General features: G+C 31.9%; 3 protein-coding genes across 3 annotated transcripts; all 3 read left to right on the top strand.

The window, feature by feature from the left end:
- The first annotated feature begins 2,507 nt into the window (after positions 1-2,507).
- Positions 2,508-4,976, top strand: LOC133317720 (uncharacterized). The gene is made up of 2 exons (XM_061519603.1): positions 2,508-3,599; positions 3,720-4,976. The coding sequence occupies exons 1-2, from the start codon at positions 3,050-3,052 to the stop codon at positions 3,956-3,958; spliced, it is 789 nt and encodes a 262-aa protein (XP_061375587.1). The 5' UTR covers positions 2,508-3,049; the 3' UTR covers positions 3,959-4,976.
- A 3,963-nt stretch (positions 4,977-8,939) lies between these two features.
- LOC133317713 (polyphenol oxidase A1, chloroplastic-like) lies at positions 8,940-10,748 on the top strand. The gene has a single exon (XM_061519592.1). It carries the CDS (start codon positions 8,940-8,942, stop codon positions 10,746-10,748), a length of 1,809 nt encoding a protein of 602 aa, XP_061375576.1.
- Positions 10,749-18,471: 7,723 nt separating this feature from the next.
- On the top strand, positions 18,472-20,343 carry LOC133317718 (polyphenol oxidase, chloroplastic-like). The gene is made up of 2 exons (XM_061519601.1): positions 18,472-18,664; positions 18,701-20,343. The coding sequence occupies exons 1-2, from the start codon at positions 18,472-18,474 to the stop codon at positions 20,341-20,343; spliced, it is 1,836 nt and encodes a 611-aa protein (XP_061375585.1).
- Positions 20,344-22,101: the final 1,758 nt, after the last annotated feature.

Genomic DNA, 22,101 nt, shown 5'->3' with positions numbered 1-22,101 from the left:
TGATGCCATGACACATGTCGTTCTTAACCTAATCAATGGCAATTAACTAACAAACGATTCGAGGAATTAATGTTTGATTACAAAACTAAAACCACTTGGTTGGTGGCTCCACCTGTGACAGCAAAAGCCACCAAAGCATGAGCACGAGAATCTGTTATTTTGATCCTTAATCAATTTTTTTTTTAATGGCTACAATAGTTTAATGGACTTTAGGTGGCATCTTAGTTGTATTTAATAGACTCTTCCCATAGTTAATTGAGTTCAACTTAGATTTAATTCACTGTGTCTTTCATATTTGTCCGACAAACATTCTCTGTTTTGTCCTCTTCATTTTGTATTGTAGCAATCCATCACACGAGACCCATTGCCTAACCAATGGAGCAAGATTGATTTCCATGCACATTTAATGTTTAAAAATGGTTAGTGGAACCGGGTTCTCATCGTTATCACGTTAGTATTTTGTTATTATTCTAGTAGAGTTTTATAAGAGATATGTTGTAGAAAAAGTGAAGTGATTGTGTAATGTTATAGAGATTCGTTTTACGTGCCGTAATTTCTTTTTTTTTCTTTTTTTTTCAAAATGTGTGGGCCTCACAAAATATTATGTATGTAGAAAAATTTATTGTGTCATGTTAAATGACAAATACAAATCTCATTCTAGTATAAAACAATATAAACAAGACAAAAATTAGGATCTTATCTATTTGTTGGCAATTTATTATCTTTTAATATTTTATTAATTAACATTATATTTTTAATTATTTTAATTATTATTTGAACTATATTTAACAATAAAAATATAGTGTCGTGGACACTTATCAGTTAGTGCAATCAACTAAATTTAATTTTGATATCCTAGCCTAATCGTGACTTAATTATATATTTGCACGTGGCATTTGGTTCCTTATTCCTAATAATAATCTTGTGGCTGTCACCTAGTTGGAAAAATTAATTATTACCCTGTGATCATTTCTCAGCAATTCCTTCATTCATGTGTGAAATTTGTTTCATCTATAGCACCCGGTTTGTCCAAGGTTTTTCTATAAGTAATATTGTTTCATCCAAAAACTTCATATTTTTTGCGATTTTTTTCTTTGTAATGAAGTTATTAACTTGAAATTCACATTGTTGAGCATGTTCCGGTCATTATGAAAATGGAATGCTTCTTTGTCCTATAGTGTCGGCTGCTATCGCTCCATTGTACATGAATTTGTGTCAAGACATTTAAATATGACACCAAATTGCCAATCAAAATGTCTGTAATGATTCTATTGTTTATATAATACAGTATTTTACACCAGATATATAACCTTGTTCTCTCGCCCTCTCTTTTCCTCTGAGCATATTTTGATGAAAATTTAAATTATTTGTTTTTAATTTTCTGACATATGTGTAATTTATAGTGATAATAATCTCTTGAAAACTACAAAACATTAGCAGGCCCTCTCAATTATAAGTGGGCGATTGTTTTAGGTTACAAAATGAGAATAACTCGTTCTGCTTATGTACTCTGTTTCGCTTACTCTTAAATTGTTAAGATATTACTTGGGCATAATTTAAGAAATTGCTTTAATTGAGGTTAATAAGAACAACTTGTTGTATCCAAAAATAAAATAAAATGAAAATAGATAAAGATTGTAGGTTTAAATTTTAAGAACAACTTGTTGATATAAAAAAAATTAACATGAGATGATTTTCACAAGAATTCCCTAGTTTTCAGATTTCAAAGGTTCAACTTATTTGACTCAGACTTCTTTCTTTCTTTATTTTTAAATTTAAATTTTTTATTTTTTTGATTTGATATTAATGACTCAGGGCTGTTGTGATGTCTCTGACCATCAAATCCTGTAGTTTTTATCACCCACTCATCGAATAATTCATAGAACTTGAGTCATCCAAACAAGCGAATATTATATCACCTAAAATGTTGCATCAAACTCTCCTCTTGGCTGAACAAAATCAAGCACAACACCAATTCTATTTTCTAATTAAGAACAAATTATACGAGGGCCACAAACCAAAACTTCATTTTTAATTTTGGTGCCTACCTAACATACCAAAGTATACTTCAATCAACACCAGTACTATACTAGTCCATAGACATGAGATCTACACGTGCATGCAACACATAGATTTACCCAACTAGCAACGTGTAATCACATGACATAGGTCCATAAATCACCATTACATCTATTCATTCCCTTGTATCCCACAAGAAACCATGTGTTGCCAACTGTTTTTAACCTTAACTAAGAATCTTAGGCCCCACTATTACCACCCTCCCCTTTCCCTTAATGTCAATCCATTTAGAAAAACAAGACCGTAGTGTACTTTGCCTTCTTTCTTGCCAACTTTGTGTTTACATTGGTGGCCAAGTCTGCTACTTAGGTTATTATAGCATAGCATCATGCACATCTACGTTCCTTTTACAGCAAAAAACACAGAGCACTATCAATGGCCTAAAACCTACCACGTGCCAACCACTCACCTTCTCCACCTTAGTGGTTAAGCATCTCTCTATTTCCCTTTAATATTTGTGTTAAGAGAGAGAGAGAAAATTGCACTCCTATGTTGTTACCGAAGTTTACATAAAATTTTATGGGATTGCCTCCACTACTATACTATCTATGCGTATGCCCCCACAAGTAGCAATCAAACCACCCCACCACTTCTCTTTCAGCACACACAACTTCAAGTTATTTTTTCTGATCTTGTTATAATTATTGCTCCTTTTAGATATAGATAAGATCATAAATAGGTATTAGATATAGACAGATTAGAGAAAAGACATGCTCACTTCTCAGCTTCCTAGGCCTTTCCTTCTATCAAATCACTTCCATTCACCAATTTCCTTGGACCTGCACACGGTTTGGGCTATAAGCAGCAATCTGATGCTCTTGTTATCCTTCGGATTTATTTCTCTTCTGGCACCACAATCAAAGGGCTGAAATTTGCCACCTCTCTCATCTGATTGCATAGAAGAAAATCCTTTTTTTTTTTTATCCTATTCTTTTTCTGGTTACTAGTGCTTTCAAGGGGTTTTTAAGACATGGGTTTGAGTTCTAAGCAGGTTTCTAGTAGAGGGCTTGATTGGAACCAGACCTTGTTGCAAGCACAAGACTTGGAGCTCCCAAAGCCTCCTCCTATGAGGAGACAACAGCAACAAACTCAGCAATCAGAGCATTTGAAGTGCCCGAGATGTGATTCTACTAATACCAAGTTTTGTTACTACAACAATTACAACAAGTCTCAGCCTCGCCATTTCTGTAGAGATTGTAAGAGACACTGGACTAAAGGTGGAACTCTACGCAATGTTCCTGTTGGTGGTGGCAGGAAGAATAAGCGAGTCAGAAAAACAACCACTCCAACCTCTGCCACCACCATAGCCACCACTTCAATTAGTACCACCACCTCAAATGGCAATATAGATGCTGAGTTGAGTTCCCACATGACAATTCAAACGCCACTTCAAAGGCAGAGTCTTTCTCCTCTTGCAATGGCTGATCAGAAAAGCATACCTTCCTCTCTCTATCAATCTCTGATTCGTCCACCATCTTTGCTGCCCCAGCAGAATCTGATGAGTACCAGAGACTCAGAAGGTAAAGATTTGGGTATTGGTAATGGCATCTTTCTGAGTTCAACTGTGCCTTTTCCTCAAAACCAAAGCCTTCTCTTCCCCTTCTCAAACTCAAGCTCTTTTGACACAAACCCATGTGCAGTGTCAGCCTCTTTGCGATGCTCCAATGTCTACAACTATGGTGAAGAGTTTAAAATAATGGAGGAGCCAACCATCAACGGTATAATTCCCAGTACTAGCGGCAATAACACACACCCATGGGAGATACCTGCAACAAGTACTGGCATGGAAATGTCAAACTATTGGAGTTGGGAGGATATAGATTCGTTGGTCTCAACTGATCTGAATGTTCCTTGGGATGATTCTGATATCAAACCCTGAGAAAAGAAAGGACAAAAAAAAAAAGTTACACGTGGTAATGTCCATAGATTAGTTATTTAATTGGGGTGTCTTGTGTTTCATAACTGATTAGTAAGTGTTCTTGTTTTCAGATAGAACATATTATGAGCTGGTCTTTCTGCACCTGTAATTCTTGCAAAGAGCAGTATTTGGAGCTGTCTTATTTTAGTTTCAGCTTCAGATTCAAGAAAGGGGGTCCAATTAACTGTAACCCTTGTGTTTGCCTATCATTTCATCTTATAAAATGGTACATTAATAATGTATGCAAGTAGTTTAGCTTTATTCATAAGTATAGGAATTTTTTTAAGGTTTTTGAGTGCTTTATGATGGGGATGACTAATGATATGGGGTCTGCTCCAGCACAGTTGAACTGACAGAATGTGATGGAAGATTCTTGTGGATGTGTATGTGTATATGTTGGATGATATAACATGGATCTGGTTGTCTACGATTCATCACCACCACTAGTTGAGAATCATTCTTTTCTACTGGGCCAGAAAAAATTCTGGTTGCAAAGTCATTTATTGATATCTTGATATTGTGTTGCTATCATATGTTTCAGGAATCGTTTATCTGTGGGCTTTTAGTTCACATGGCGTTTTCATCTTTGTTCCATTGTATGGTATCATGGCCCACTATATATTCAAGGTTTTTTTGCTTGTCGTTTCTTCTATTATTGCAGAGGTATCGACCAATATATGAAATTTCACATACAGGATATTTTCAGGGTTTTGAAATGTAACTGGATCAAATTCAGATCTAAGCACCATTCAACCATCAAATATTTTTTTTTGGTAATGGATCATATTATTAAATGGGGTGCAGAATATCATCAAACATTTCTTTCTGCCGATACATGCCAAGACAAGTCAATTAGGTTTCAGATAAGATTGATGATGATGTAGCTGTTGTTTTCACATATACTCCTATTGTTAATGAAGTTGCATTTGCTGGTGCTCATTCTTATTTACCTGTTAAAGCCTTGCACAACAGTATACATTCCTACACTGACTTAAACTTGTCACCTTATATTTATCTTTCCTCAATACTTTCAAGGGAAGGGTTATGTTATACAATATTTTTTTGTTTACAACTCTTATAATCTCAATTATATATTCTAGGGAGTACCAATACTCGAAAGTGTATTCTCTAAAGTACATAATTAAAATTATAAGAATTGTAAATATAACAAAGTTGTAAACTGCCCTGTTTTCAAAAAGAAATATTAACTAAAACTTTGAAAAGGGTTACTTTGGTGTACCCTTGTAAAAAGAGAGGGAAATACAGCAAAGCAACCCCATTTATAAGGGTTGTTCCTAGATTGTGAAATACAGCATATACCATTTAGAGATTTGCTTAAGAATAGTGAAATGATCTTTGGCTTGATATGATGAGCACATTTTAGATGGGAATGTATTGTATTGATAGAAAATAATATAAATCCAGCTTCTGATTTATTTTATGGCATTTCAAAGTTAGTGGGTATTTATGGTTTTGAGATTGATCTAGCTTGCAAGATTATTCTTGTACTCAATAAATTTGTAGTATATTCTGGGATTTGATTCTTTGCTCCATGATAGGTGCCTCAGATTTAGACTTATGGGAAAGCATAAAGCATTACCATATTACTTCTTTGTTTTGGCATGTATAGTTCTTGCAAGCCTAATGATTGGAGGCGCAACAATTATTCTTTTCTTTAAGAAAAATAATTCGGATTTGAGAACTGATTTTAACATTGAAAAATATTTTTTTCATGGTGTAGAGATAAAATATATTAAAATTTTTTTATCTCATGCAAACATGAAAAATGGAGGTGACGATTTTTTTTTATCTCTTTTCTCCTTAATAAATTTCATCTTTTTTTTTGTGTTACATGAGACAAAATTGTCTCATGTAACATGAAACACTAGGGGTGTTCGCGGTCTGGATTGGATCGGTTTTGGAAGCAAAATTCATCCGATCCGATCCAATCCAATTTTTTTCGGTTTGGATTGGATCGGTTTTCGTTTTTTTGAAAATCCTAAAATAAGTTTCATGATTATTGTGCAAATAACATCTTTTGTATATATTGGTTTTGTAAAAAAAAAATTGAAATACAAAAATATCAGTAAACAATACCATAGTTGGTGAGACGTGACTAAGTTTTTTTTTTGGTTTAGTTGATGAGTTAATGGGTTTTGAGTTTAGAAATTTTTGGGCTATGATTGGAGAAAGGACAAGTAGGTAGAGAATAATTAATATATTGGATCGGTTTGGATTGGACCGGTTTTCATCAACCCATCCGAAAACCGATCCAATCCAATTAAAATTTGCGGTTTTCTTTCGGTTTCCAATTTTTCGGTTTTCGGTTTATTCGATTATTTGTTTTTCGGTTTGGTTTTCGCGGTTTGAATCAGTTTGGATTGGTTGATGAACACCCCTATGAAACACATATTTTCCGTTAATATTATGCCTGATCGGTTCAAGAAATGATTATCTTAATTGAATAAATTTAATAATTTTTAAAATATTTATCTTAGTCTGAATGAAAAAATTTGAACAAGACAATTATTTACAAATGAAACAGCTAAAATGAGAAGTTTAATTTTTTTAAAAGAGATTTTTTTTTCTCTTATGCTTCCTCCAATAAAATGGAGATTTTAAAATCATATCGTTCTTTAAAAAATAATTAAGATTTTGTTGATTTTATTTTAAAAAACTATTTGAATTTTAAATCATTAAGTTGTCACATCTCACAACTCAACCAATTATTTTGATTATTAGATAATTAATAAATTAAAAAATGTTTTAAATTTTCCACTCACTTTTTTTAAAAAAACACGAGATCATCATTTAAGGGAAAGTGTCAATTATGTAATTAAGATAATCACGTGAAGAAAGAAAATATATATAATCAAATGAGAAATTTTTTAAAAAATAAAATGGATAAAATAGAGAGCCCAAAAACGTTTTTATTTTTGTGGTTATTTTTTATAGTTTTATTATTTTCCCTAATTTTATTTAATCGTTTGAAAGATTTAACTTTTTTTTTTGAATACCGAAAGATTTAACTTTAACCACCTATAAAGGGAAGATCCTTAACCTAGAAGAAAACAGCCTACTAAAACCTAAGCCCAATAACCAATATATCAAGTCTATAATCTATGCAAGAGTAGCCCAAAACAACATTTTCATAAACTCAAAAAAGGGAAACTAATTACGTAAACCTCATCAACAGAAACCCATTCTACAACATAATGGAAATTACGCAAACTCTTGAGGGCACACCTTTTGGCGGCTCCGGCGCGGCTGAAAGAAAAAAATAAGCTGTTGGTAATTGTGTACATAAATATTAATATTCGTATAAAAAGCAGAACACAATGAAATAAGATAGCTTCCACACAATTAAAGTGCTCCGAATATATAATAACATTAAGAATAAAAATAATTAAATTATTAACTCTTGACCAATTTACAAAATACATATTTACGGACATATCTGTGTATCAACATCAACAATAAATTTTTCGAAATTATAATCTATCTTCGCACCTAAGGGCATGCATTGGGAGTTTGGAGATGAAGAGAAAGAAATCGATCCAAGGGAAAGGGAGGAAAAAGAAGAATAAGGAAATTGAAGGTATTATTACCTTCGCCTTGTTTAATTGGGAGTTAAAAATATGATAAGAGAAAAAATATAGTGTTATTGAGATATTTTTAATTATAATTTTTTCCTTTCTTAAATAGCTAATATAATTATTGTATTTTACAAATGAAATTAAATTCAAAATTTTTAAAAATATTATGTATATAATCTTCACATTTAGAAAATGATTCTCCCTCAAAAATTATTTTCTCTCTTTAAAAATTATTATTTTTCTCTCTAAAATTGTCTATTTCACATTATACCTAAATTAAAATTATAAATCATATCTATAAAAGTAAATCACTTATCTCAAAATAATGCAATTGGAAACAACAAAAAAATAGTTCCATAAAATAAATTCAAATAATTTTAAGAAAGAGAGAAAATAATTTTTTTTTTGAAAAAGAGAGTAAAGACACATAAATAATTCATTATATTTCAAATTATGGGAACGCTAATTTTAAGGATGAATGGCATTGAGGGGTTTTAAAAAAATTTCCTACTATTCTTCTCCATTTTTTAAAACTCATATATATATATATATATATATATATGTGTGTGTAAGAAAATTAAGCGATAAGCAAAATCTTCCCTTTCTTTTTCGTTCTCTAATATTGACTCTCAAACACGTTCTAAGTATACCGTTTTTTTTTTTTGGACTCTCCCAGCATTGGAACCAGGACCATTATGGTGTTGTACAAGCAACAACTACAATATTGACCATGAATACTAGTAAGTTTACCGTTTTTATGTGAGTTTAGCTCAGTTGGAAAGCATAAAGCGCAGACGCATGACAAGGTAATGCCCGTATTAATGGTGATATATATACGTTATCAAAATCTTTAATTACTGATAAATATCCTATTTAATTATGGTGGCAATAATGTATATATTTAATCATAATATAGAGAGAAAATTACATCCACACAGTACATGCAAAAGACTTTTCTCGCGGGTGCAGTGCAGTTCACTTTCGTACCCTCTCAATTAAGTCTAACAGTAGAGTTTTAGACGATATTATATAGAGATAGGATTCTATATATATGTGGAAAAATATTTTGCGTGTAAACTTTCATGCTTTGAATATGTATTTGTCCACAAATAATAGTAGAAGCCAAATTGCTCACGTTAATATTAAACTCAACTATCAACCGCTACAAATTTCAATCCCTATTTGCTAACTGTCAACATATAGTTTTGTAATCATGTTTGAAATTTGTTTTAGGGGATCATCATGCACGCGCGAACTCTAATAAAGCTCTTCATGATTTCATTATAAAAGGACTGATCAAAACTCTACCTTTTCATAATAGAAAAAAAGAAAGATAACTAAACATAATGGCGTCTATCTCACCACTGTCCTTCATTTCCACTGTCAATGTCTCTTCGAACTCCACCACTTCCTCTTCTCCACTACTGTCTCTATTTTCTCGAAAACAATGCCAATCTTCAAAACATAAAAAACCAAAACGCCATCAAGTTTCTAAAGTGGCATGCAGTGGTGGTAACCAAAACAACCTTACACCAAACTCGGAGGGAAAACTACCACATATTGTAGGACATAGGAGGAATGTTCTCATAGGACTAGGAGGACTTTGTGGTGCTGCTACTCTTAGCAACAACCCTTTAGCCTTTGCAGCTCCGGTGTCCCCTCCGGACCTAACCACGTGCGGTCCACCTGACCTACCCTCGAGTGCAAAACCCACCAATTGTTGCCCACCATCTTCCACAAAGATCATAGATTTTGAACTCCCTTCCTCTATTAATCAACCCCTTAGAGTAAGACAAGCTGCACATTTGGTCAATGATGACTATCTAGCCAAGTACAAGAAAGCCCTTGACCTCATGAAAGCTCTTCCAGTTGATGACCCACGTAATTTCACTCAACAAGCCAACGTCCATTGCGCTTATTGTGATGGTGCATATCACCAAGTTGGGTTCCCTGACCTTGATCTCCAAGTTCACAATTCTTGGCTCTTCTTTCCTTTTCATCGTTGGTATCTTTATTTCTATGAGAGAATCTTGGGGAGCTTGATCAATGACCCAACTTTTGCTTTACCCTTTTGGAATTGGGATGCTCCAGGGGGCATGCAACTTCCTTCCATTTACACAAACCCCAAATCACCTCTCTATGACAAACTCCGGAATGCCAAACATCAACCACCAACACTCATAGACCTTGACTATAATCTCGATGATGATGCTAACGCCAATGGCCGAATCTCCACCAACCTTACTATAATGTATAGGCAAGTTGTATCTAATGGAAAGAACCCAAGACTCTTCCTTGGAAACGCTTATCGTGGTGGAGATGAGCCTGACCCTGGTGCTGGCTCCTTAGAGAACGTTCCTCATGGTCCTGTTCATTTATGGACTGGTGATATTAACCAGCCTAACATTGAGGACATGGGGACTTTCTATTCGGCTGCAAGAGATCCTATTTTCTATTCTCACCATTCAAACATTGATAGGGTGTGGTCCATATGGAAAACACTAGGTGGGAAAAGAAGGGATTTAACTGACTCAGATTGGTTAGAATCTGGGTTTCTCTTCTATGATGAGAATAAGAACCTTGTGCGTGTGAAGGTCAAGGATTGCCTTGACACAAGAAAGTTAGGGTATGTTTACCAAGATGTTGACATTCCTTGGCTAAAGGCTAAACCTACACCTCGCAGGTCCAGGGTTCAAAAGGTAGCACAACATTTTGGCGTTGGTGCAGCACATGCTGCTGAGACTTCAAGGAATGTGAAGTTCCCACTGGTTTTGGATTCAGTTGTGAGTGTTGACGTGAAGAGGCCAAAGAAGTCGAGGAGCAAGAAGGAGAAGGATGAAGAGGAAGAGGTTTTAGTGATTGAAGGGATTGAGTTTGAGAGGAACACAGCTGTGAAGTTTGATGTGTTTATCAATGACGAAGATGACAAGCTGATCCGGCCAGAAAATACAGAGTTTGCAGGAAGCTTTGTGAGTGTGCCTCATTCGCATAAGCACAAAAACAAGAAGATAAATACTTATTTGAGACTAGGGTTAACGGATTTGTTGGAAGATTTGGGAGCTGAAGACGATGATAGTGTTATGGTGACATTGGTCCCAAGGTACGGGAAAGGGCTTGTCAAAATCAGAGGCATCAACATTGAGCTTGCGGATTGAAAATTTCAACCACTTATTGTGATAATGGTCCCTTGAAGTATTTAATTACAATGATGTGAGTGACTCGACGGAAACATAATGTATTTATTATACCATAAATTCGACACTTTTGTGTCGTTATATAATATATGCTAATTATCCATGAAGAATACTTGATAAATAAAATATAATGTTTTCATTGTGACTCACGGTCACGGGTAAAAAGAGTTTTCTACTATTTAAAAGTTGTTCATCTAGTAACGACTAAGATAAATATTAGAATTTGATCTGTTCAAAGGGTAGTGTGTTAGAATCTTGAGAGTTACGATTCCCATAAAGAGTGAAGAAGTATAAATTCAAAACTGGATTAGTTGGATTCATTATGAATTCGAATAGAGATGGATATCTTAAAAAATAATTTTCCACTTATATATGCTGAGGGAAAATTATGTATAACGTAACTGTATATGAAGTTTGGTACGGTCAAAAAATTATAACTATTTATTATGAGTAGTACATAGTTGTAAGAATAAGGTTTTTTTTTTCTTCCAGAAATATAACTATGTACTACGAGTAGTACATAATAACGTTAAATTAAAGTTATTTTTTTCTGAAATATAACTATGTACTACCGATAGTACATAGTTATAATATTAAAGATTTCTCTCTCTCTCTCTTACGTCCTGACAAGCCTCTGAAATGTTACTGAGGAGAGAAAAAAAAATATTTTTAATATCATAACTATGTACTACTCGTAGTACATAGTTATATTTCTAAAAAAAAAATTCAATATTATAATTATGTATTACCCGTAGTACATAGTTATAATTTATTGACTGCACCAACCCTTACATACAGTCACTTCACTATACATCCGCTTTACCCATATGCTAATTATATATATTTGATTGGTGGTCGGTGATAGGGTGTAAATGGGCCGAGCGGCTTGTCAGGGGCCCAAAGTTTTACTTGCTTTAAGCTTGGCTTGTTTAATAAATAGAATGAGCTCAAACTTTAAAAAAAGCTTGTTTAGCAAACAAAGCTTAAGCCTAATTTAGTGAGACTTGGCTTTAAAACCCATAAGCTGGCCTGATATTATATTATAATAAATAATATATTTTTATATGGGTGGGTCTGCGTGCTTCTCTATATTTATGAGTTGGATCAATGTTTAAGAAGAAATTATGGAACTCATTATTCGATCATGAAGTCTTGGCTTTAATGTATCTTGAATTGTTTTCAAACTAGCCCATGAATCGAATCTCTAATGGAATAATTGAATGTATGAAAATGTTTTTTTTTTGTTCCGATTAGATAACATGAAAGATGTAATTATATGCGGACTAAATGAGTTTTATGATTATTTTTTCTCTGACGAAAGAATATAGAATTTGATGCATTTATAGTCTCAACATTTGAACGTATGTGAATTTGAAAAAAAATATTTTATAATTATAAATAGGACAAGCCAAGCTCAAAATATTTTTTTTATAAACTTGCTCATTTAAATTAAAGCTTGACTCGACTCAGCTTATTTACATCCCTAGCCAGTGATGCTCAATATAATGAACTCTGAGCATGAGTGTAGCCGGTTTAGTCTTGTGGGTAAAAATTAAACTGGCTATATCTCTAAGAGCTGTAGGTGGCCATATGATTTCAATGGTACGTTCGAGTAATATAGTGTATGCGTAAAATGCAGAGTTTCAAGCAGAATTTAATGGATGAGAAATGGGGTACGTTTAGTCACTGAACGGTTTTCGTTGGGGTTTGGTTTAGGTGGTACAGGGAGTTCTGAGGGTTTAAAAAAATATAGATGCCCACGATTAAAAAAAAGAAAAAAAATATATAAATGCTTATAGACTATGTCATGGTCACTATGAATATTCCAATATATATTAATTTTTACATTTTATCAGTTCTCTTAATTTTTGTGATTGCATGTAATTCTAATGAGACTATTCAATTAATCTATAAAGTCAAAGGATAGACACGTACTTCTTTGCCTTTTATTCTGTTCTTTAATCTTCTTCCGTTTTATCTCACAAAATTGGTCAAGGTGCTAACAACTACTTGACATGTGACTAACCAACCTTGTTTATTAGATAGGCGTATTTATAATTTGAGTCTAATCTAATTAAATAATAATTAATAAGTCATGCAGAGCTAAGCCTTGATTACAGCTTATATATTAAATATTAGCAGCTTCCCTCAGTTTCAGTACCATAACCATTTTCAAAGTATTCGACGGATTTATTTTGACCGTTTGTATCACGTAACAGAAAAAATTGACAGAATTAAAATTAAGGGATAAATGACAAAAACGCAGTCACATAATATTAGTCATAACATTATTGGTATTTTGAAATTTGGAAAGAATATGAAAAATTGCGGCAATAGAAAGCGAAAGGGTAGGTAAACCACATTTATTTGATTTCTATTCCTATCTTAGACTTTTGTAGATATTCGTTACAGTTGATCAACGAGTACAACGAGTTAACCAAGGTAAAAATGTGTAGCAAAAAATCTACAGGTATTCAAATGCTGTTCGTTTCTATATAATAAAACTGGTTGAGAGAGATAGACACAAGGAATGAAAATTATGGAGAAAAAGTGAGTGATTTTTTTAATTTAAATTTTAGATAAAAAAATTATTTTGTGTCTATCTCTCTTAAAATGACATAATTTTATATCATTTAAAATGACAAACACTTTTCTCAAGTAAAATAGATGGAGTCTTCACCTTTCAAGATTATATAGTCTTTTGTTTAGGTAGCTCACTTGATAGTAAGTAAACTGAGTAAGTAAAAAGGAAAGAGTGTCGGTTCGATCCCCACATGTCATTTTTGGGAGGTGTGTAAATATTATCTACCTGATCCTCCCCGTACTCTAAATTAGTCTCATAGCAAGCTCAACAAATCAAAACTTAAGGAGATATCAGGAGAGCCAATTCCCCTTAGAGAGGTAATTGGAAGTTTAACTCTAAAAAACATTTTTTTTTTTGGTGAGTTAGATACTCTTTTATTATACTCTCTTTTTGGTCAATCTATGCGCCTTCATCATTGTTTAGGTTTTTTTATACATATTTTTCAAAAAAATTCAAATTACTAATTACTTTTAAATTATTCCTTTATATTTTTTCCCAAAATCTCAATTACTTATATTTATAGGTGTAAACGAGTCAGATCAAACATATTTTAACCTAAAAATATTTATATAAAATATATTTAGCATGTTAGGATTTATTAACCTGATATAAACTAAATTATAAATTTGACCTGATTTGTTTTTAAAAATTATGGGCTGACATATCAAGTCTAAAAAGTCTTTAAAAATGACATATTATATTTTATAAATGATATGTTATAATTACTCTACTTTTTTGTATAGAGTTGATAGAACCCTACACAACCCAAAATATTGGCAATTTAATTACATTACTGGAAATAAAAAATAAACTAATGGCAAAGATGTAAAATACTCAATTAAATTTCAAAACATAGAAAATATTCACTCACTTATTTATTACATAATCATCCCACTCAATAAAAAGAATATATTACAACCACATAATTATTCACACATATATAATACAACCACAAAAATAAAATGTTAGAAAGAAAAAAAATTAAAGAGAGAATACGAAATCAATTGTGTTAATAACTAATATGACATTGCCTTATTCTCTTAAAACCAAATTCGCACGAAAATGGTTAGAAAAGATTAAAAAATATATCAACTATTATTTTTATTAAAAATACAAATCAGGCCCGAAGATTTGAAAGTCAGACCTTTTAAAATAGATTTATGATCTGATTTTTAAAGAGATCTTTTAATGAGTCTGAACCTGTATTATTTTAAAAATGGGTCTTGCTAAGACAAGTTAGGTTGTAGACTCTGGCAGAATGCTCGACTCATTTATAGTTTTATACCCCTACTTATACTTTTAAAATAATTATTTTTAATTTTTTCACAATTCATATTTTATTTATCTCCAAATTTATAGGGCTTATATACTCTATAGTTAACATCTTTTAAATTTATTATTTTACATTAAATTTTATTGTTTTCAAATATTTTATTTCTGTATATTAAATTAGGATATATTATCTTAAAATAACTTAATCTCTATTAAAGAATAAAAGCAATCAATATTGACATCTCTTCTTATAAATTTTAAGTTTGAATTCTTTTTAATCAATCAATTATTTATATATTGTGTATAATTTTAAAAAATTGTTTATATTTTACTTAAATTAATTATACATGCTTTCCTTATGATTTTAAATATTTTTAATTTTTATTTTATTTTACCTAATTTTAAAATACCCAGCACAAGATATTTGTAAGTGTTATACCCAGCACAATATATTTGTAAGTGTTATATATTTTATGGGTTTTATAAGAGTTATGTTGTAGGAAAAGTGATTGTGTAATGTTATAGAAATTCGTTTTGCGTGCCTTAGATTTTTTTTTTTGCTTCAAAAAGTGCAGGTCTCACAAAATATTGTGTGTGTAGGAAACTTTTTTGTGTCATGTGACATGATAGATGCAAATCCCATATTTTATTGATACACAATCGAAATTTGTCGCCAAAATGACATTTATTTGAATGTTCATCCTAATTTCTTTTGCTTCATTGAACAAGTTATATAACATCGATTTTCTCAGTAAGAGTCATTCTTTGTGGTCAGTCTTCTAGTGTCTTTTTTTGAAAAATATATCATTAGAAAATGGTATGTTTAATTCGGAAAAAGTTAAAGCAAATGGTTGTACATCCTAATCCATCTCCTTGACTATTATAAATACTTTTTCATTCAAAGGTTATTATCCATTTAGAAGAATGAAGCTCGTCATCTGCCCAAGTTGTGTAAAGCTCTTTACAAAGTACGCAAACATGCTATTCAATATGAGCTAATTTTTTTATATTAAAAATATTAAATAAACAAGTTTAATAATATATATCAAATTAAACAAGAAATATGATATACTTACGATCCCTTAAATTAACTCTTTTATTATTAATTAGATCAAAATTAAATTAATGACTTTCAATTGATGCTATTTTGTTATTGTTGATTTGATTTTTATGTAATAATTAAGAAAAATGATTATAAGATATTGTAAGGGAGAAAAAAAAAACAATAAGTATAACTTCTTTTTTATAAAGTAAAATTACAAAAAAAGTTAAAATATAAAAGGCAAAAGAGTGAAGGACTTTTAAAGTCAAAGATTAAGGCGAGGATTTGGTCATAAATGACATGGGTTACTTGCTAGGTAGTAGTCAGGAGGAGTTTAGAAAATATAGGGTTTGGACTTATTGTGTCTCTCGTTTTCATATATTTTGTAACTTTCACACTCTAATAATCTCTTTGAAATGAATTGGCTCTTTTTGATATTTTTAAAAAATTTAACTCTTTGAATTGATTATGACACTAATTCAAAATGCGGAGTTAATCAAGGATAAATATATTTAAATTTCTTCAAAAAATAACATATATGAATTGATCCGAAATATTTTTCTTTTCATTTATTCTTACTAGTGACTCATCTACCACTATTTGGTTTAATAGTATGCACCGTCCACGGGACTAATTTTTTGAGTGTATCAATCCATGCTTCTTATAAATATTGACTATTGAGAGTATCCTATAGCTAGGGGTTCGTAGTACAATGTGACGAAAGGAATCGTCATGGTATAGTCATATGGATTTGGAGTAGATCAATCCATGCTTACACAGAATAAAATGCATTATGAACGCGTCAAATTCGTCGAATAAATAGCACGTGTACAATTAATTTTTCCTTCTTATTAATTTTTTTCTTTCCAGTTTTGATGCAAAAGAAAAATCAACTTGGTGGTGTACTCATGTGTATTCATACGCTCGCCGGCTGCAGTTGGCAGGGCCATGATATATACGCAATTGGGCTTACGCTATCCAGATTATTTTAAATTGTCATCTTAGTCAATTAATATTATTTCCTTCGATTTACTTCTCAAATGGGTTATATAATAGTAATACGATAGATGCTAGCAGCCTGGCATGGGTCTCGCTCTAAGGCACGCCTAACCAGTAATTCCTCCCAGAATATGATAGATGCTAGCAGCCTGGAAAAGTATTAAAATGAAAGAATTCCTTTTATTTAAAGAACATGTCATTGTTCTCCACATAATAATAACAACTATAAATTTTTTGTTAGATCTTTATCTAATATGTAAGATGATTAATTATGTATGTAAGTTATTTGAAGAATTATTCCTTCTAAGTAATCTTAAATAGATTAAATTATTGGAATTAATGACATCTCATTAATGATATAATATATTATGTCTATAATTTTTTTATGCCTACTCTATTTCTATACATGTCATTAGATTATAATCTCAATCGACCTTTATCTTTCCTTCTCTTTCCAGTGTTAAAATTTAAATTTGACACCTCATCTGAAAGCCGTTAAATCAAAAAAGATCAATAGTGTCACATGCTTGCAAATCAGAGTCGTTGATCTTTTTTTATCTAAAGACTCTTAGATGAGGTGTCAAATTTAAATTTTGACACTGGTGTCAAAAGATCCTACCTCTATATATATATATATATATATATATATATATATATATATATATATATATATATATATATAGATGTAATATCTTATCCCATCATTAATTTGATTGGAATTTTGTAATGTGTCGATCCCAAAAGTCTTATTTCTAACTTAATGACAGACCAAAATAGAAAGAAAAAAAAAGGGTTCAGATGTCGTTGCTGTTCATGAAAAATTATGAACTTAATCGCTAGTTATTAGTTATTACTCTGCACGGGGGAGCATGTGACCTTGTTATAACAAGAGGTATGGTCCCAAGTCATATGTGTAGTTTTCTTTTGTGACATCCTATCATTAATTAGAAAAGGAGATGAAGAACTCAAAGTTCCTCTATCATGTTTTCCATGGATTTTGTTACACTTCCCCTCTCTATTCTTTATATGATTTAACATAAAAGATATTATCTATATTATCTTGGTGATACTTTGATTTTCATCTTTACATATAATATCTACCTTAAATTTCTAACAAATTTTTTTTTTTGTATGGTAGATCGAATTTTAAATCAACAACGTAACTCGTTAAAAAGACAGGAAAAAACCAAAGGCAAAGGCGCCTCAAAACATTAGAGAACAGACCTCAATTAACTTGTCATCTCATATTAATTAACGTTAACACAATAGATAATTGAGATTTGGTATAACTAATCCAAATCAGCACTTTATAATATTGAGATACAAAAATAAGTGAAAATCCTCAGTTTACATGCACATGGCAAAATGGTTTGATATTTCTCATGTTATAGGAGATAAATACACATAAAAGTGTGTGAGACCCATATACGTCACTTCCGCTACCACCGCCGTACCGCCATCACCACCACCACCATGCCACCTGCCACCACCACAACCACACCATATGAAAAGGAAAGTGATGATCCAATTTTTTTTTATATTTAATAGTTATTATTTTTTATTAATTATTTGTTATGTTATCAAACAAATAATATAAATTATTAATACACCCAAGATTTCCCTAGACCCGCGTTATGACCAATGCCAACGTTAATCTTTAATATTTTTTTTATTGAAGAGAATCGAAATACGTTAATCTTCCCAACTTCATTATAAAACGGGAGGAAAATCACCAAGTTTTAAGCATAGTTACATACAATTGCAGCAAAATGAACCGATCGATATCCATGTCAACTCCATACCCTCCACCCCTTTCCATCACGGCCAATAATGCTGCCTCCGGAACCCTCCTTTCTACCCTTTCTTTCAATCCGAAGTTCAGAAACCACAAGTCCAAGGCTTCAAAAATTGCAAAACCAAGCCAATACTACAACGTTTCAAGAGTACAACTACTTTCATGCAAAGCCACAAAGGGTGGTGGTTCTGACCCAGAAAACCATCCAATAGGAAACAAAGACAAAGACAAAGACAGCAAAGAAGCCATTAATCTTGAAATGTTTGATAGAAGAAACATCCTCATTGGTCTAGGAGGCCTTTATGGTGCAGCAGCAGCTACCCTTAGCAATGATTCACTGTCCCTTGCGGCTCCTATATCTTCTCCTGAGATAACAAAGTGTGGTCCTCCTGACCTACCCTCCGGAGCCAAACCAACCAATTGTTGTCCCCCAATTTCCTCAAACATCATAGATTTCACTTTTCCAATGAATCCCAAAGTTAAGGTTAGACCCGCTGCTCACTTGGTGGATGCTACTTATCTACAAAATTACCAAGAAGCCATTCGTCGCATGAAGGCTCTCCCAGCTGATGATCCACGAAACTTCACACAACAAGCTAACATCCATTGTGCTTATTGCGATGGTGCATATCACCAAGTTGGGTTTCCTGACCTTGACTTTCAAGTTCACAATTCATGGATCTTCTTCCCTTTCCACCGTTGGTACCTTTATTTCCATGAGAAAATCTTGGGGAGCTTGATCAAAGACCTTGACCCAAATTTTGCTCTCCCATATTGGAATTGGGATTCACCCAATGGCATGCCAATCCCTGCCATGTACACAGATCCTAACTCACCACTTTATGACTCTCTCCGAAGCGCGAATCATCAACCTCCTACACTTATTGACCTTAACTACAATGGCACTGAAGACCAAAACACCCCTGAAGAACAAGCATCAGCAAATCTCAACTCCATGTATAGACAACTAGTGTCAAATTCAAAGACTCCTTCACTCTTCTTTGGAAGTGCTTATCGTGCTGGAGAAGATAGTGATCCGGGTGCTGGCTCTGTGGAGAATATTCCTCATGGTCCTGTTCATACATGGACCGGTGATAATACCCAACCTAATGCAGAGGACATGGGGAATTTCTATTCTGCAGGTAGAGACCCTATTTTCTTTGCTCACCATTCTAACGTGGATAGAATGTGGACCATATGGAAAACATTAGGTGGAAAAAGAAATGATATTGCAGACCCTGATTGGTTAGAATCTGGGTTTATTTTCTATGATGAGAATAAGAACCTTGTTCGAGTGAAGGTGAAGGATTGTCTTGATACTACAAAGCTTGGTTATGTTTATCAAAATGTTGATATTCCATGGTTAGAAGCTAAGCCTTCACCGAGTAAAGGTAGGGTTAGAAGAGCGATTGCAAAGACTTTTGGTGTTGGTGCAGCACATGCAGGTGAGACTTCGAAAGAAACCAAATTTCCCGTGGTTTTGGATTCAACTGTGAGTGCTGTTGTGAAGAGGCAGAGGAAGAGTAGGAGCAAGAAGGAAAAGGATGAAGAAGAGGAGGTGTTAGTGATAGAAGGGATTGAGTTTGAGAGGGATTTGGGTGTGAAGTTTGATGTATATATTAATGAAGAAAATGATGTGCCTGGTGGGCCAACTAAAACTGAGTTTGCAGGAAGCTTTGTGAGTGTGCCCCATAAGCACAAGCATAAACAGACCAAGATGAAGACGAACTTGAGGCTTGGGATAACAGAGTTGTTGGAAGATTTGGGTGCTGAAGATGATGACCATTTGTTGGTGACTTTGGTACCCAAGATCGGGAAAGGGCATGTCACCGTTGGAGGTATCAAGATTGAGTTTCACAAGTGATGATGATTGATCGACCTTGACAAGTTTGAATCAAACTCTGAACGTGCTTGTTTCGTTGATGACCATGAGCGTTAGCTGATTCAAGTAATATTAATCAAGGTTTCAATCACTTAGAAAAATGCTACTATCTAGATATACCCTATGATATGAACAATTTTATTAGGAAAAACTTCAAAAAAAAACTCCTATCACTTTCTTCGTAATCATTTATCCCTTTCCTAAAATTTTGAATCATTTATCCCCTAATTTAAAGCTTTTTTATCATTTATCTTCTTAAATGAGGGGGTAAGTGATAATGAAACTTTAAGTCAATGGATAAATGATAAAAAAAATCTAAATAAAAGTGTAAATAATTCAAAAAAATTGTGAGGGAGTAAGTGATAATTAAGAAAACTCGTAGGGAGATTTTTGAAGTTTTCCCTTTTTTTTATTGAGTGTGATTTTGTACAAGTTTCAATAATAAAGAATGTGTTTAAATTATGAGAAAATATTTTCTCTTTTTAAAGGAGAAATTTTTTCTCCTACTAATAACTCATAGTATAAATGGGATCTACAAAATAGAGAAGAGAAAAAAAAATTCAAGATGACACTCACTTATGCTAGGAGTCACTGGTAGTAGAAAATTTTTCTCCTTTTTCCCTTATTATTAGCTGAGAATGTGGGTAAGATTTCATTCAATAAATAAAAAGGTGTTGCAAAGAAAGTGTAAAAAATGTTTTTACAGCATTTCTTTAGTCACTTAATTAACGACCTTGTAGAGCAGTACTGGCACTTATTTTGGAGGTATTTAAATCAACTGTCCTTTTCCTATATTGCTTATTGTTTCCTTTTAATTAAGTAATGACATTTTCATAAATAATTTATTTTTTATTAAATAATATAACACTTTTTCGTTTAGTTATCATTATTTTTTTGGTTGAGTTGTTATCATTCAATTGAAAAGATAAAAATAAAAATAAGACTACATACTTAATTTTACCTAGGAGACAAGCTAGGTTGTGATGATTAAGCTGCCAGTTATATCGTTTCAATTTGATACTTTTTTTTTTTTGTTAATAGAAGTTTCAATTTGATACTTAAATCATAATAGAGTCTCCTATTTTTTAATAAAAATGGTATTTATATAATTTTCCTTGTAAATAATTCTCTGTTTAGTTAGTAATTTCAAGACTAAGTACATTATATATTCTTTTTCGAAAGCAAGTATGAAATTATTTCGTTCAAAGTTTTTATGGGTTTGAGCGATAATAACCAGCACTTTGATTTATTTTTTTTGTTAAGATAAAAAAACATTATAGATAGTAAATAAAAAATATTTATATTTTTATATATGTCTTTATATTTTAACATACATGACAGTTTTATTTTTTATATTTTCTGTAAATTATTAAATGAGTTATTAATAATTGTAATTTTTAAAAGCAAAAATCAGATACAAAAGCAGAAAATCACCCCTGTAATACTTTAAAATAGATATTAAATTATTTTTTTAAATATTTTGGAAAAATATTATGAACTTGAGATCATTATGTATTTTGAAAAAAAAATTAATATTTGATAAAAACATAATTATTTAAATATAGTTATCTTGTTTACCAAATATATATATATATATAGTTAACTTTACTTATTTATATATATATATATATATATATATATATATATAGTTAACTTTACTTAATTTTATATATATATATAGTTAACTTTACTTAATTTTTTTTTTTTTTTTTTTTTGATAACAACTTAATTTTATTTTTA

The sequence above is a fragment of the Gastrolobium bilobum genome, unplaced genomic scaffold (assembly GCF_033153095.1).
Source record: "Gastrolobium bilobum isolate Gb01-03AN ecotype WA unplaced genomic scaffold, APGP_CSIRO_Gbil_v1 utg13468, whole genome shotgun sequence".
Classification (NCBI taxonomy): domain Eukaryota; kingdom Viridiplantae; phylum Streptophyta; class Magnoliopsida; order Fabales; family Fabaceae; genus Gastrolobium; species Gastrolobium bilobum.
Note: the sequence above shows the minus strand (reverse complement) of the source record. Positions and strands in the feature narration are given on the sequence as shown.

Bases quoted from the DNA above. Each gene is read 5' to 3' on its own strand.
- LOC133317720 (XM_061519603.1), top strand. From the start codon at position 3,050: ATGGGTTTGAGTTCTAAGCAGGTTTCTAGTAGAGGGCTTGATTGGAAC. The intron at 3,600-3,719 runs GTAAAGATTTGG...ACCCATGTGCAG, and splicing joins GAGTACCAGAGACTCAGAAG to TGTCAGCCTCTTTGCGATGC.
- LOC133317713 (XM_061519592.1), top strand. From the start codon at position 8,940: ATGGCGTCTATCTCACCACTGTCCTTCATTTCCACTGTCAATGTCTCT.
- LOC133317718 (XM_061519601.1), top strand. From the start codon at position 18,472: ATGTCAACTCCATACCCTCCACCCCTTTCCATCACGGCCAATAATGCT. The intron at 18,665-18,700 runs GTTCTGACCCAG...TAGGAAACAAAG, and splicing joins CAAAGCCACAAAGGGTGGTG to ACAAAGACAAAGACAGCAAA.